The following is a 17449-nucleotide window of genomic DNA, read 5'->3' on the forward strand; positions in this document are numbered from 1 at the left end:
AAATTTTTTAGTTTATGTATGCATCATTTCGAATTTCTTCCAACTCATTTATTTGGAGCAATCTGTTCTTACCTGCCGAGTCTGAGTCAAAATTCAACTGTTTTATCGCCCACATTGCTCGATGCTCCAACTCTACTGGTAGGTGACAAGCTTTTCCAAACACCAGTCTGTATGGTGACATCCCAAATTGGCCTTGAAAGCTGTTCTATATGCCCACAGAGCATCACATAATTTTACAGACCAATCTTTTCTGTTATGATTAACTGTTTTTTCTAAGATTTGTTTGATCTGCCTGTTTGTGACCTCTACTTGACCACTTGTTTGGAGTGATAAGGAGTCGACAATTTGTGTGTGATTGAATATTTTCTCATCAAAGCTTCAAAAGAACAGTTACAGAAATATGTACAATTGTCACTGATGATTGCTCGGGGTACTCCAAACCGTGCAAAAATATTCTCTTTCAAAAACTTGACAACGACCTTGTTGGCCTTCTTTTTTTGATGATGATTTACAAACAATTTACATCTAATATTGTTTGTCTAATGTTTGTATTTTATATTTATTCTAGGTAAATAATATGTTGGAGGATGGATGGAATAGCGCTTCAACGACGATATCAAATGGAGGTTGGCGGAATTGTGGAGTGAAGCTTATGCAATTCAAGTTCAAGATCCAAGTTCAGCTTCATCCGCATAGTGTACCAAGTCAAGCTTATTGAAGATCAAGATCGGCTTGAGTAATCTAGTTTAGGTTTTATATTATGTGTGTTAGATACTCTAAGCTCAATATCATATACACACACATTTTATTGGTTTCCTTGTATATATATGTAGTCATATATATATACAACACAAGTTTTGGTTTTTATGTTTATAAATATGAAATTACATATTTCATATTTATTATTGTGATTTGGTTTAACTACTTAGATATGAAACAAATATATTTTTATATACATACTCATATGTTTCATTTTCTATTGTATTTGTAAAAAATATTGTATTCTTAGTTTTTGGACTTAACAATAATCATATACATATTTTATTAAGTCTACATAATTATTGTGCAAAGTTTTAAAATATGGTTTAGCCTAAATGTCAAAATTCATATGTTTACATTTTCGTGTTTTGAATTATTTCATAAAATGATGATATTTTACATTTGGAAAGTCCTTTTTGCAAACCAGTCTTTGTAGCATGTTTATTATCATGTCTACAATCATTCCCCAAAGTTTTACTTTTTTTTAAATTTATTTGATATTTTTAAACAGTGTTTTAAAATCAGCAAACTATTTTCAAAACCTGGAATTTCATATATCAATTCACAATCGACCGCCACGGTCGACCGCGCCTGAGTTCTTTCGTCAGTGGGCAGCAGAGACTTTCACGGTCGACCGCTGCGGTCAACCGTGAGCCCGAAGTCTCTGGAGCTTTTCCTGTTGTTTTTGTTGCTCGCGGTCGAACGCCGCGGTCGACCGCCGTTTATCCCAACGGCTCTTTTGGTACAGAATCAGATTTCTGATTCTTGGGCTGTTTAGTCTTTTTCTTTGGGGTTTTTACTGTTGCTTCCTCTTTCTATATAAACCCCCAAACCCCCTTCTATCTCAGTAACCAATGGGATGTTTTAAACAAGTTTAAAAAAGTTTTAACAGGGGTTTAAGTTTGGTTTAAAGCTGTTTTGGTTGGTTCACAAGTGCTTCCTTTTAATCCATCTCTCCATCTTGTCATTCAAAGAAGAATCTCTAAACTCATATCTAGCTATTTATACGTTTGATTTACATTTCCATAAGCTAGCATTTGTATTGAGTTTAGTTTGATTTTGATTTACTCATTGTTTACACACACACCAACTTGAGCTTATTGTATTTACATACATAGTATATTTGGGTTGGTAAGAGTTGTAACAATTGAGTGTGAGCTTTCATTGTGTTCTCATCCATATTAGAGAACAATCATTTGTTGTATTTGTGCTTATTGTGAGATACACTTTGTAATACACTTGTACACCGAGAGGAGTGTGTGATGAGAGTCGGGGATCGTCCCAAGGGGAGTGGGGTCGGTTAACGAACCTAGGGAGGGGGTATAACCATTGCAAGAGTGTGAGTTGTAGAGTTTTCGGTTAGCTAGAAAACCGAGTGTGTAGAAATTCCGGCTTCCAAACCGGATTATGATAGTGGATTTCTCTCCGGGAGTAGGGAGCGGAGACGTAGGACGGAAGGTCCGAACTCCGTGATCATTTGAGTGTGTTTGTGTTTGTCATTGGCGCATTTGCTTTTGTATTTATCTTATATTGCCAATTGTGCATTGCTCATTTTGTTTCATCCACTATCTTGTTTATGTTTATTTCACCCTTGTGTTAGTTTATATATCCTTGCATATATTTTTATCATATAGGATATATCTCATTATTCATATTACTTATCCTAGCTCACATATCATGTTGTATTTTATGCTTGCTAGGATAATTTATTAATTAGTTTTAATTAGCTTTTAAATCGGATTAGATTAGCATAAGACCCTAATCACCCCCCTCTAGGGTCTAACAATTGGTATCAGAGCTTGGTGCTCTTTGATTTAAGGTCTAATCGCCTTGAGTTAAAGATCCAAGTTATCTTTTTGTGCTAATCTTGTTTTGATTTTATTTGTATCTTGCTTGCATACATTTTCTTATTATGGATATGAATGATGCATCTTGTTTAGGCTATGATTCTAGTATTGCTCCTAAATTCAATGTTTTCTTTTATGCTCAATGGTGTTTTAGATTCAAAATATTTGTTCAATCTAAAAATATTAATTTATGGGAAGTCATTGATTGTGCTTATATTGTGCCCACATTAGAGAAATCCAAGTGGAATAAAAATGATCATCGAATGTTTACAATGAACAATATTTTGTTAGAATATTTACTAAATGATTTTAATTCATCTATGTCTAAAAAGTTTGTTCATTTTGATAGTGCTTATACCTTATGGAAATATATTGAAGCACATCAAGGGGACTTGGAGGTGATCCGACAAGCTTTGGAGGATCCCGCTTCAAGTTCAAAAAGAGCATCATGCACACGGCCACTAGGCGATAGACCTAGTGAGGTTTGCGAGTTCGGATCTATTAATGATTTACCTAATGATGAACTTGCTTATGCTAGTGAAAGATTATTGCATGCCTACAAGAAATTACAAAATAATTTTATTGATTTAAAAAGCAAGCATGAGGATTTGAAATCCGATCATGAGTTGTTAGCATCTAAGTTTGAAACTATTTCTAATGAAAATGTGATCCTTAAAGAAAACAATGAAAAATTAAAATTGGATCATGTTTCTTTAACTTCAAATGTTGCTAGTTTAACTCATGAAAGAGATAATGCCATGTTAGAAATAGAGAACATACAAAATGATACTGCTTCTTTTATAAATGACTATTTATGTTCTACTTCTAAATGCTTCTTTTATAAATGACTATTTATGTTCTACTTCTAATAAAAATGCATATATGCCTAAAAATGAAGATTTGAATCTTATGAATAAATGCCTTTCATCTTTAGATTCAACTTTGAAAACATGCATTAATAATCATAAGAGGCTTATGGATATGTGTGCCAAGTCTAAGTCATCATCCACTCATTATGCACACATATATAGCAAAGTTTACTCTAATTGCGGCCGAAAAGGTCATTTATCAAAATTTTGCTATGATGCACACAAACATAAGAATGCTAATTCTCCTTGTGCATCTCATGTAGCTTCTTCATCACATACACATGCACATACTCATCATGTTCATCATAAGCATGCTCATGTGTTTAAATGTGATATTTGTGATCGTTTTGGTCATTTGGCCTTGTGATATTTGTGGTCGTTTTGGTCATTTGGCCAAATATTATTTTGATTTGCAAAATAAATCTCATTTGCCAAATGTTTCTAGTAGACCACATGTTTATAAATATAATGTTTGTGGTAGATTTGGCCACTTAGGAAAGTTTTGTTTTGATAATGTTTCACATTTGCAAAAAGCTTTAAATAATTTACCTTTGTTTGCAAATGTTCCACGTGCACCTTTTAATGGTCAACATAAGCAAATGCTTCCTTTCCATTGTACATATTGCAATCGGAATGGTCATTTGAGTGATTATTGCTATGACCGATCCCGTGCACCACATATGCCCAAGAAGGTTCATAACCCTAGGGCTTTGAGCTTTATTGATAGGGGTCATGTCCCAAACCAATCCGGCACCAAGAATGCTTGGATGCCAAAATCTTTTTAAAACCAAGAATTATATTATTTTTTGGTGTTTTTTGAAATTGATAGCTTTAAAACCTTTTGAACATGAAAACAATTTTTTGCATTGATCAAATTCGGTTTTGTTGTTTCCCTGATTATTGGGTTTGTTTTAGATGAGAGCTTTGTACTTATATTAACCGACTGCGCAGATTTATTGGGTGTGTTAGTCCATGATCTTGTTGACGCGGTGTAAAATATTTATGTATGTTGATACTCGCTCAAGAGTAGATATAGGTGCCTCTCTTGATTTTTGAATCAAATGATGATTGTGATTTGCGTTTTTTGGATTTAAACTTTTTGATTTTATGATTTCATTAATTACTTTGTTTTCATTTGAAAACTTTTTGCATGATTCTCATGTTCCTCTTCTTTTGATTTTATAAATCTATTCATTTATATGGTTTTTATATTTTTGGTGTTAATGAGACACTTCTTTCATATTAACATATTTATATGTGTTCTCATTATCTTTTTTGTATGTGAGTTATGTTTAGCATGTTTTTAATTTATACTTTCTCACATATGTATGCCTTAACATTTATTTCATACATTCATGAGGCATTTTGATAGGGGGAGCAATCCTTATATATTTTTTTATGTGGTATACTCACCCATGCATATTGATAGGTGGAGCTTTCGCTCTCTTCATTCCTTTGTCCCCTTTTTGATGTTGTCAAAGGGGGAGAAATATTGTGAGTATATTCCTTCTTGTTTATATGCATGATATATTATACTTTGTATATTCATTTCCTTTCATGCATATATCCTTTTTGTAAATTGTTTGTCATCATCAAAAAGGGAGAGATTGTTGGCCTTCTTATTTTGATGATGATTTACAAACAATTTACATCTAATATTGTTTGTCTAATGTTTGTGTTTTATATTTATTCTAGGCAAACAATATGTTGGAGGATGGATGGAATAATGCTTCAATGACGATATCAAATGGAGGTTAGCGGAATTGTGGAGTGAAGCTTATGCAATTCAAGTTCAAGATCCAAGTTCAGCTTCATCCGCATAGTGTACCAAGTCAAGCTTATTGAAGATCAAGATCGGCTTAGGTAATCTAGTTTAGGTTTTATATTATTTGTGTTAGATACTCTAAGCTCAATATCATATACACACACATTTTATTGGTTTTCTTGTATATATATGTAGTCATATATATATATATACAACACAAGTTTTGGTTTTTATGTTTATAAATATGAAATTACATATTTTATATTTATTATTGTGATTTGGTTTAACTACTTAGATATGAAACAAATATATTTTCATATACATACTCATATGTTTTATTTTCTATTGTATTTGTAAAAATATTGTATTCTTAGTTTTTGAACTTAACAATAATCATATACATATTTTATTAAGTCTACATAATTATTGTGCAAAGTTTCAAAACATGGTTTAGCCTAAATGTCAAAATTCATATGTTTACATTTTCGTGTTTTGGACTATTTCATAAAATGATGATATTTTACATTTAGGAAGTCCTTTTTACAAACCAGTCTTTGTAGCATGTTTATTATCATGTCTACAATCATTCCCTAAAGTTTTACTTTTTTCTGAATTTATTTGATATTTTTAAACAGTGTTTTAAAATCAGCAAACTGTTTTCAAAACCTGGAATTTCATATATCAGTTCACGGTCGACCGCCACGGTCGACCGCGCCTGAGTTCTTTCGTCAGTGGGCAACAGAGACTTTTACGGTCGACCGCTGTGATCGATCGTGAGCTCGAGATTTCCCACGGTCGACCGCCACAGTCGACCGCTGAAGTCTCTGGAGCTTTTCCTGTTGTTTTTGTTGCTCGCGGTCGACCGCCGCGGTCGACCGTCGTTTATCCCAACGGCTCTTTTGGTACAGAATCAGATTTCTGATTTTTGGGATGTTTAGTCTTTTTCTTTGGGGTTTTTACCGTTGCTTCCTCTTCCTATATAAACCCCCAAACCCCCTTCTATCTCAGTAACCAATAGGATGTTTTAAACAAGTTTAAAGTTTTAACAGGGGTTTAAGTTTGGTTTAAAGCTGTTTTTGGTTGGTTCACAAGTGGAGGAGATCATCTACATTGTTTGAGCTTCCTTTTAATCCATCTCTCCATCTTGTCATTCAGAGAAGAATCTCTAAACTCATATCTAGCTATTTATACGTTTGATTTACATTTCCATAAGCTAGCATTTGTATTGAGTTTAGTTTGATTTTGATTTACTCATTGTTTACACACACACACTCACTTAAGCTTATTGTATTTACATACATAGTATATTTGGGTTGGTGAGAGTTGTAACAATTGAGTGTGAGCTTTCATTGTGTTCTCATCCATATTAGAGAACAATCATTTGTTGTATTTGTGCTTATTGTGAGATACACTTTGTAATACACTTGTACACCGAGAGGAGTGTGTGGTGAGAGTCGAGGATCGTCCTAAGAGGAGTGGCGTCGGTTAACGAACCTAGGGAGAGGTTGTAACCGAGCACTTGAGGGAGACACGGCTAAACCTAGGGAGAGGTTGTAACCGAGCACTTGAGGGAGACACGGCTAGGTCCAACACTTATGAGGGTGTAAAGTGGGTTTGCAAGAGTATGAGTTGTAGAGTTTTCGGTTAGCTAGAAAACCGAGTGTGTAGAAGTTACGGCTTCCAAACCGGATTATGATAGTGGATTTCTCTCCGGGAGTAGGGAGCGGAGACGTAGGACGGAAGGTCCGAATTCCGTGATCATTTGAGTGTGTTTGTGTTTATCATTGGCACATTTGCTTTTGCATTTATCTTATATCGCCAATTGTGCATTGCTCATTTTATTTCATTCACTATCTTGTTTATGTTTATTTCACCCTTGTGTTAGTTTATATATCATTGCATATATTTTTATCTTATAGGATATATATCTCATTGTTCATATTACTTATCCTAGCTCACATATCATGTTGTATTTTATACTTGCTAGGATAATTTGTTAATTAGTTTTAATTGGTATTTAAATTGGATTAGATTAGCATAAGACCCTAATCACCCCCCTCTAGGGTCTAACAGACCTTGTTGTTATTAGTTTTGCAAGCTACCGTCTCAACACATTTTGACATGTATTCAACGGCTACTAGAACGTAAACATTTCCAAAGGAATTTAGAAATGGTCCCATGAAATCGATACCCCACAGATCAAAAAGTTCAACAGATAAGATGTGTTGTAAGGGCATCATATTTCTTTTAGTGACTTTCCCTAAAAGCTGAAAGCGGTTACAGGTTTTGCAAAACTCGTATGAATCCTTGAAAAGAGTGGGCCAGTATAGCCCACTTTGAAGAATTTTTTTCGGTTGTTTTTCTTGGGCCAAAGTGGCCCCCACATGCTTGCTCATGACGAAAGGATAGAACACTCCTAGTTTCTTCAGTGGGAACGCACCTCCTAAAGATCTGATCAGGACAGTATTTGAACATATATGGATCATCCCAGTAAAAGTATTTTACTTGGGAGAGAAAACAGGATCTATCCTGTTTAGACCAATGAGAAGGGATCTGTTTCATGACTATGTAATTCACAATGTCGGCAAACCATAGAACAGATTGGATTTGTAAGAGCTGTTAAAGAATAAGTGTGAGAGTTATGATGAGTGAGAGTGATTGTTTTGAATATATGCAAGTAACAATAAATTGAATTTGAGCGAAGAGAAGTAAGAATCAAAGAATAGAATAAAAAGCAAGAAAGAGAAAAATCAAGAAAATAAAAGGTGGAGGGTTCAATTAAAGATATGAGAAATCTAGAATTGAATCCACTAGCTAATCTCAATTATTAAATACAAACTATTCTCTTTTTATCATATTTTAATTTAGATTTATTAAGTATAGACTATCAAACCATTTAAGGAAAGCATAACCTATCAAATTATCATCTAAGTCAAAATAAAAATCATGATAAGAACAACAACAACATAGTAATCCTAGAATTCATAAGTATAACCTATCAAACCATCTAAGATAAGCATATATTATCAAATTCTTCTTCTATCAATTAGTTCTCTAGTTGATTATCCTAAACATGATCATTTTAAGTGTAAGAGAACAATTCATACAATATAAAGGAAATTAGACTAGTTTCATACAATTCTAAGATTACTACAAAAATTAATTTTATATCTTAAGAAATAAAAGCAAGAAGAAAAAGAACTAATTACAAAAAGAAAAAGAAAAGAAAAATCTAAACTATGAACAAGAAATAAATCTAACTACAAAGAATTAAAATCTAAACTACAAAATAAATTACAAAAATTAAATGCAAGAAAATAAATCTACTCTACAAATTAACGTGCAAAAAGAAATAAAAAAAGACAAGAAAATAAATCTACACTACAAACATGAATGTAAATCTAACTAATAAGCAATAATAAAAAATTACTAAAAAGAAATAAAAGAAAAAAATAAAAGAAAAGCAAACCTTTAAACTTTTCTTCATCTCCATCATCATCATCCAACAAAGAGAAGAAGATTTGAAGTGGAGATTTTTTTTTTATTAATTGTAACAAAAGTTACAAATTTAGAAGGTCTTCTCAATTAAGAGTAACCCTTCTCTCCAAATGGAGTTACAAAATTTTTCACACCTCTAACCCCTCACTCTCTACCCCTATTTATAGTAAACATCAGTGAATGAGAGCCCTTGGATTGAAATCTTATTCAAAAACAATAAATTTCAGCCTTTGGATTGTAACTGCCTGGCCGATGGTATCGATGCCAGCATCGATAGGCGTATCGATGCTGGCATCGATACGGGCATTGATGCCCCCATCGATGCTTGCATCGATGTGAGGTCCTCTCCAATATGATGTTTGCAGCTCCTCTTGTATTTGGGCTTGAGCTTTTGGACTTTGGCATTTTTTTTCTTCTTGGCTTTGGCTTTGGCATTTTTTTCTTCTTTTTAGCTTTGGGCTTTTGGACAATTTGGCATTTCTTCTTTTTTTGCTTTGGCATTTCTTCATTAAATCAAGGGGTCTTTGTTGAGAGATGAGATTTTTGAGATTTATTCTTCATTAACATGCATTTAAAGATAAAAACAATTATTAGTGGCATATTTATTCATATAAAATAGATAATGAGGGTATAAAATTATAAATAAAAATGATATATCAACAACCTTAAATAAACAAAGCAGAATAACTAGCAAGTTACGAAAAAAATTCTATGTTTGAACAACCTTTTGATTTAGGTGTGAAACAAATATCAGCAAATGAGAAACATCAATACAAAATACATACCACTGCAGAGTTGGCGAGTTGACAGCGACTCCTTGACGAGTACGAACGCGCTAGGCAGCCTTATCGTGCTGATAAACGGTGTGTAATCTTGTTGTTATATCTACATACATCACCATATCATAAGACAAATCGACATGAAATGTAAAGTAAATAAATAAGCAGAAGACCAAGAGATAGGGAGAAAGTGATCATCTCAGTTTTATTCATCTTCATTTTACCATACATTTTTGTCTCCCTATGACTTAACATTATATAATGTGGAATAGAATACTAAAGTCACAAGTAGTGAAGCAACTTCTTCTAGCAATACCACATTCATTTCATTATATATTACAACATGACTAATTTTGTTAATATTAAAAACTTTATTGCTTAAAAATTATTATAAATACTTATTGTATACGCCCTCCCCCCCCTCCCCCCCCCCCGCCCCCCTTCCTTTTTTTGTTGTTAATTCTTTTCTTGCTTTCGAGAATCGCCGTTCTCAACCTTTCACTTTTAAAGATCGAATTTGCGCGAAATTCAAATCCTGAGAAATTTAATATTGTTGAAGAAGGCTCTCCTCAGCCGCGCAAAGGCAAGGCCAGCGCGAATTAAATCTAGGTCTCGATTCGTAAGAAAGGAAAGTGGCGTTACCAATCATCCCCCAATTCCATCCGCCCACCGCCCACCTGCTTTTTGATTAGAACTGAACAAGATCCGATTCGATCGAATCGAATTTAGGATCGATGGGCTTGCTGTTTGTGATACGTCTTGAGGGGAGGATCTACAGCTGCAAGCACTGCCAGACCCATCTCGCTCTATCTCATGACATCCTCTCCAGGGTATATATTCCCCTTTCCTTTCATTAATCATATTATGATCAAACGATAATGATGAGGACAATGATCCGATATGAGTTAGATCAATGCCCTTTCACTCTCGTTTGAATATCTAACATGGTGTTGATTACATGTCGCCTACGCATTGCTACTGAGACCTAAATACAAGTAGCATGTCTACCTCTTTCATTGCTTATTCTTCATTTTACCCTCGGCGCATTTTCTTATTAATGTTTAGGATTTATAATCCTAACTGTAACAATTCAAAACAATTTCGTCCATCCTGTGTTAGAACATTAGATTACTTATCCTATATTTCCCTTATTCCAGACTTTTTACTAATCTAGGAAAATCTTGGACGGTGACTACTTACTCGCGACTGTTCTATTATCTGCTGAATTTATGCTTATATCTTGTGTTAAGCTGACAGTCGTCGTAAAAAAAATGTTGCCACATTTTCCATGTCTTTTGCACCATTGCCTACCCCATTGGAGAAGGACTTAAGAGATGATGATGAGGATGATGATGACAATGACAATGATGATGAATTACTAATAAGCAGTAGATTGTGTAGTTCATACATGGTCTTTAAGAAGTTTGTACGATTTAAAGGAGAAACAGTTTCACAATGTCAAAGTTGTGTACTCAGGATATTACCTTGCTTTGTGTTCTTTCATTATAGAACGACATAGTAAAGTTGAAATTTGTCTAATTACTTTGGTTCTAAAAGATAATTGATCCAAGCATCCCTAGTTAGATCGCCATGATAAATCTTTCTCAAAATTGCCCTTGAAAATTATAAGTTTTAAATGGAAATGGTATTAGTAATTCATGATGCTATTATTTGGCTTCAAAACTGCTTGGTTTGATTGGACCTTTGCAATCCCCTCAAACCACTAAATGCGTGAATACTATAACCATAGTTAGAAAAATTTGTGACGTAGATATTGTACAAAGCATTCAAGTTGTGAGTACTGACATTAGTCATAACCATGTATGAGTTATCTATAATGCATTGCTACTTTCTGTTTACCCTAGGAAAAAGAAATCTAACTTACGCAATGCATCCTTTCTTGCATGTGTTCAAAAGATCAGTTATGGTAGAAGCTAGAAAATGTTAACTTCGCTTTGGAAATTATGAGGTGCATGCCTTGGTTTTTGAAATTGTAACCATACTAGCTTATTTATCCTGTTTCTATTCTTTTTCCAGACTTTTCATTGCAGGCATGGGAAGGCTTATCTCTTCAATAAGGTGTAAGTTTCTTAGATTTCCCTTTGTACAGGTTTGGCTAACACATTTTCTCTTCTTTAGACAAAAGCAGAATGTCAGACATAAACATAAATTCATTGACGCCAATAAAACCAATTGTAAAGCTTCTATTTCTTTTGTTTTTTCTTAAAAAGATGTCGCCTGAACCTGAACTAGGGACTTCCCACAAACCACTCTCATCCGCTCTGCCACCTGAACTAAGCTTTGAGTGTGTTTCTGTCTATTTCATTGGTCATGGATCAAATGCTTAAGCTTATCTGAATGGAGGTACAAGTAATACGAATGTACTAGATTTTTGGCCATTCTCTGCATACAACAATAAAAAAGCATTTATCCCAAATTTTGAGATCGGCTACATGAATCATATTCTTCTATTTAGTTTTGTTGAGGGTTATCTCTTCTACTGAATTATGCTATCATATCCTTTTTAATTGCTTCCTTCCAAATTCTCTTAGGCTACGTTTGGGAACTAAGATTTGGATTTGAAATGTTGATTTAAAATCATGGGATTTCAAATCTAGAATTTGAAATCTATGATTTGATAAAATCTTTTGTTTGGATGTCATCACTAAATGCAACTATGCAAGTATTTGAAATCATAGATTTAAGATCTAATGTTTGGATGCACTTTATTATACATGAATTTGGATTTGAAATTGGTGTTCTAAAAAAATTATGCTTTCTCTTAACTCCTCAATATTTAAATCAAATGCGGACATTATGGTTTATGTTGAGGTAAAACCATAAAATTTAGGGTGAATTTCATGACACCCTCAGAAGTTTGATCTCTTCATTAGCAATTATAAATGCACATGCAAACATCTTGTCCTTCATGAACCGGTATGAGAGAATACAAAAAAGAATAATTATGTCCAAAATATTTATTATTACGACATTTTTTTTTCATGGTTTCATCCAATACTACATCAACCTTCGATCTCCAAAGAACAAGAGTACTACTCCAATAACTAGCCATGATAAAAGACTCGACGAGTCAAAAGAGTTTAGCAAACACTCATAAGAAGCTCTACGCTACACAATAATCCTTCATTTAAAACACAACATACTATAGGTAGTTGATAACCATGATTTGCTACAACAAGTAACCATGATTTGCTACAACAAGCCAAATTACCACAACATAAACTATTAAAAGAAGCAATATCTAGAATCCGCTATTTATCCTTCAAGTCTTCTCCTCTTTTCTCTCCAATGCACCCAACTTCATGTCTCGAAGAATTTGAGTCCTACATTACACAATTTAGCATCAATTAGTCCATGACACAAAAATCGAACTTCAAAGTTGAATCATGAAGACCATCAACCTTTAAAAAAAGAAAAAGAAAACAAGTACAGGATTGCGTACTTTCTGTATTCTGATGGAGGCACTAGTTTTCTCAACAAGGAGACCATGACTATTGTTGATGTTAGATTATCAAGGACAGAATTTAGGAAGAAGGTGACAAAGCCAACCTGAGAAAAGCACACAGTGCCACTTTTTACTGGAAGTACCCTATACCACCATTTATAAGTTATCATGTGATATAGGAGTGTGTATCTGCATATTCAATGTACCTTGGAAGTATTTGGAAGTATATACTAACTGATTATTTATGTTATATGGATGCACACATACATACATATAGATAGTTCACCTTCTAAAGCTGGAAGTCTCCCATCACACAATATCCAAACAAGAATACTAGTGTATTTACCACAAAACATTACAGTCAATCCAGCATCTGTGCACGCATAGTCTCAGTTTACTTTGAAATTCAGGCATTACCGAAGTAAAGTATTCAAGGTCCTTGCACCATGTTCAGGTTCTTATCAGAGGACAAACTGCTACTTAAAAGCAAGCTCAAACTCATTCTTTTTGCTGTAAATTAAAGCGCTAATCTTTGTAGCATAATTCATGACTTCAAAAAACATGATTTTGAGGGAACAAATGGAACTCCAAGAATGAAAAATATGAGACTAGCTACAAACAATTAACACCGTGTTAAAAAAAATCCATGGTCGAAAATAGACCGACTAAGTCAATATTTCTAAAGACCAAATCGACTCAAAAGAACAAATCTTATTTGAGTTCTGAGTGCAAACATGTTTAAACATTTATACACCAATTGACAATTCAGACACCAAGACAAATACTTCTGTAAATCTAAACCTTCATATATATCCAAAAAAATAGCTTTGTTCACTTCAGAAATTGATCAATACTAATCAATTAGCAATTCATACCGATTAATAGTTTAAGGATTTAAATACATTAACTGCATAGTTTTCCTGTTATGTAGGGGTCATACTATAAAGTAATATATACATCAGAAGTGCGCACCTAAGGTTCTTCAGATATAAACTATGACACTAGCATGCAATTTGTTTTAGTGTTGCATTTTCGTTTCAGAAAGTAGATACGCATGAAATATATGGGTTGAACATCTGTAAAGACCACTAAAGACAGTAGGCTCAAATAGTTCAGAAAATGGAAATCAAGGAAATTTCATGCACATATTAAAGATCAATCCATGTTCACCAAAAATAAATTGTCAAAAGTGTCATAAATGACACAGATAAACCTCCAGTTAAGGGACAGGGATAGATATTATATAATGTCAAGAGTCAGTTATACTATGATATGAAATTTCTAATGAGTTCAATCTTAGCCATGATACAAAATTGTAAATGACATAAAATGTCAGCTACGACAATTATGGAAAACCAGAATACAGGCATTAAATCTAACATATAACTAAATCCAGTAATGCACTGAAAAAATAATCACAGATAGATGCAAATGGTCTAAACAGTAATATTCACAACATTACTCTAGCTTTATTAGCAGCAGAGGGAAATGGAGATGCAATGAATGCCAAGTAGTTGTCTGTCGAAATTAATTAGCAGTATATTAATAAGTATATGTGCAGTTATGTTGAAAAGACTAAGAACAGTGTTACAGTGGGTCAATCTGGCTGATCAACCTGCATATATATAAACGTGCTAGACCAAAACCTTGGCTATCTTGACCAATTTATAGATCAACGCTATAAACTTCTAACTGATATCTTCCACATAAATTTTCTCTGTCCACGAACAAAGTCATAGAAACTTTTTGAAGGAAAAATCATTAACAAAATTAACAAGTCCAAATACTGATTAATTGGCTCATGACTGACCGATAGCCTGTATTTGTGGCTCAACATATTGTTATGCTTGCTTGAGTTCATCTATCAGAAACCTAAAATATTTACATCGTCATAATGTGAGATCATTGATAATACATATTGGTGTAACCGAAGCATACGAGATAAGTATTTAACATATATAAATTGCTATGATAATGTCAGACTCATGTGATAACTATCGAAGCATACGAGATAAGTATTTAACATATATAAATTGCTATGATAATGTCAGACTCATGTGATAACTATTACTACCCAATGCTTTTAGCATTCACATATATAAATTGCTATGATAATGTCAGACTCATGTGATAACTATTACTACCCAATGCTTTTAGCATTCTAGGTGAGTGATATTTAGAAACTTCGAAGAAATCATTTGGAGATGATTGTAAGCATGTCAAACATTCAACAACTTCACCCCAACAACTGAACTAATTAGGAGGAAAGGATACATGATACCTAGACCAACAACCCAAATTCCTAACAAACACCAAGTAATTTCCTCAAGAAACCACAACCAAAAAACCAAGAACGAGATCCAACCAAAGTTGAGACTTTGTGCCAAATCCATTACCAAATGTTGTTGATAATAACTCGTAGTACAATCATCTGCAAGTGGCATGTAAAACAAAGGATACAAATCTTATCCATTGCACCAAAGGTTATCGATAGTGGATAGCGTCGCGTAGCGGTGAGACATCGCTAAGGCTATTTTGGGCTATTGCGGCAAAATAGCGATAAAAAGCGTAAAGTCAAATAGCGGTCTAATTTAGATATGTATAAATACGAAAAAAAAAAATTAAAGAAAAATCTAAGAAATCTAAAAGTACATATTAGATGATTTAAAAAAATCCTAAACATGAAATAGACATGTAACTATCACGTAATACCGAAGATGACTGGAAGAGTCAAAAAGTCGTCGTCTTCGAGAAGAAGAGCTTAGTGGTGACAAGACTGCCCTAAGAGGAGCTCACGGTGAAGGAGGTGAGAGGAAGTATCAAGGTAGGTGTCAGAGGCTATGAGAGGTGACGGGAGTATGTTGAAAATCACAGGAGACGGTGGAATGCAATGGTCAAGAGTTGAGTTTAATTTTTTTAAAAATAAGCCTCAAAACGCTTTTAAATAGCAGTCAAAAAGTAAATTTCGAATACAATCGCTTACTATTTACCGTTATGATACACTATTGACCGCTTTTGCGAACAGACATATTCCGTAATATGTTATCGCTATTGTGCGATAGCGTAGCGTCACGGGAAGGGACCGCTAACATTATTAGCGCTGCTATTACGAGGCTATTTACCGCTATTTATAACAGTGATTGCACCTAAACATTTATCAATTCAATCAACACTAAACTCATGAACCCATCATTGTAATTCATTTTGAATAAAAGATGAGTATGAATACAATTTCACGACATTATTATGTTAGGCCTTAGTTGTATCAGAGCAAATTGCATTAATCATCCATATATTATTTGATGGTGATGAGATTACGCAAATTCAAAAAAGAAAAATTTTCTAACTGATTAGATTTAAATTGCCTTCCTCCCAAATATGAAATTCTAATATTTGAAGAATAAAAGGCACATAAATTGAAACACATAACACAATGCAAGGATCTATGTCACTGAAGCAACATAATTATACTACTATCTTAATGCATACCTATGCGTGTATAAATAAAATACAACATAACCCTAGATCATGATCTAAACCCTAGATCAGATCCAGAGTTTCGACAGAAAAGGGTGAGAGAAGAAAGGGGGAGACCTAAACCCTAGATCCGATCTAGGGTTTAAACGATAGGAGAGGAGAGGGGGAGAGGGGGGGGGGGGGGGGAGGGGGGGGGGGGGGGGGGGGAGGAGAGAGAGGGAGAGAGAGAAAGTTACCTGTGTCGAGAAGAGAAGAGGTCGAGACTTGGAAACGAGAGAAAGAAGGAGGTTGGGCCAGTTGGGATTTGGTTAATACAAGGGGCAGGGCCGCAGGGGCAGGATGAGATTTGAAATATGTGTATTTCGTTTTTCAAATTCTCCTCTCTAAAATAATTTGATTTAAAATCTCAGTGCAACTTAAAATCCAAACTAGAGATTTGTATTCAAAATACCGTGGATTTTAAATCCTGGGTCCAAATCCAAGTTCCCAAACGCAGCCTTAGGTCTATCTTTAGTCATTCTTTCTCCATTAACTATAATCTTAATAGTTTTGCTAATTGATGCATGACCTACGTTCCACAAATGCGCTCATTTCTATCCTGCATGGATGAAATAATTATTTATATTGCAAGCGTATACAACCTCTGATACTGAAAGTAGTCCAAATGCAACTTTTTTCTTGAGAAATTCAAATGCACTTTTTTTGTGAAGTGTATTTGCAAAAAGTCATGAGTAGGTAGGTTTCTAGGGGGAAAAAGCACCAGATTTCTTACACATTCCACAAGTGTTATTTGGCCCGTTGTTAATAACATGAGAAAGTCCTAGTCCACTGTAGTTGATGTGCTGAGGGTTCCATGCTTGGAAAACCGAAGCAAGGATTAGTGTACTTGTCTCAGGATTATTTTCCCCCTGATGCACCAACTATCCCCGGTTGGAAGGGATCACTAGATAGTTTTCCCAAAAACATTCATGTTTTTCATTCTCTATGTT

At 34.1% G+C, this 17449-nt stretch overlaps 1 protein-coding gene across 1 annotated transcript in view; it reads left to right on the forward strand.

The window, feature by feature from the left end:
- Positions 10205-17449, forward strand: part of LOC109850583 (protein yippee-like) — a 21982-nt gene continuing 14737 nt past the window's right edge. The window contains exons 1-2 of the mRNA XM_020420619.1: positions 10205-10347; positions 11555-11598. Coding sequence (XP_020276208.1) covers positions 10252-10347; positions 11555-11598 — 140 coding nt within the window. The 5' untranslated portion in view covers positions 10205-10251. The remainder of the gene's footprint in view (positions 10348-11554; positions 11599-17449) is intronic.

This window comes from Asparagus officinalis, chromosome 7 (assembly GCF_001876935.1).
Source record: "Asparagus officinalis chromosome 7, Aspof.V1, whole genome shotgun sequence".
Lineage (NCBI taxonomy): Eukaryota > Viridiplantae > Streptophyta > Magnoliopsida > Asparagales > Asparagaceae > Asparagus > Asparagus officinalis.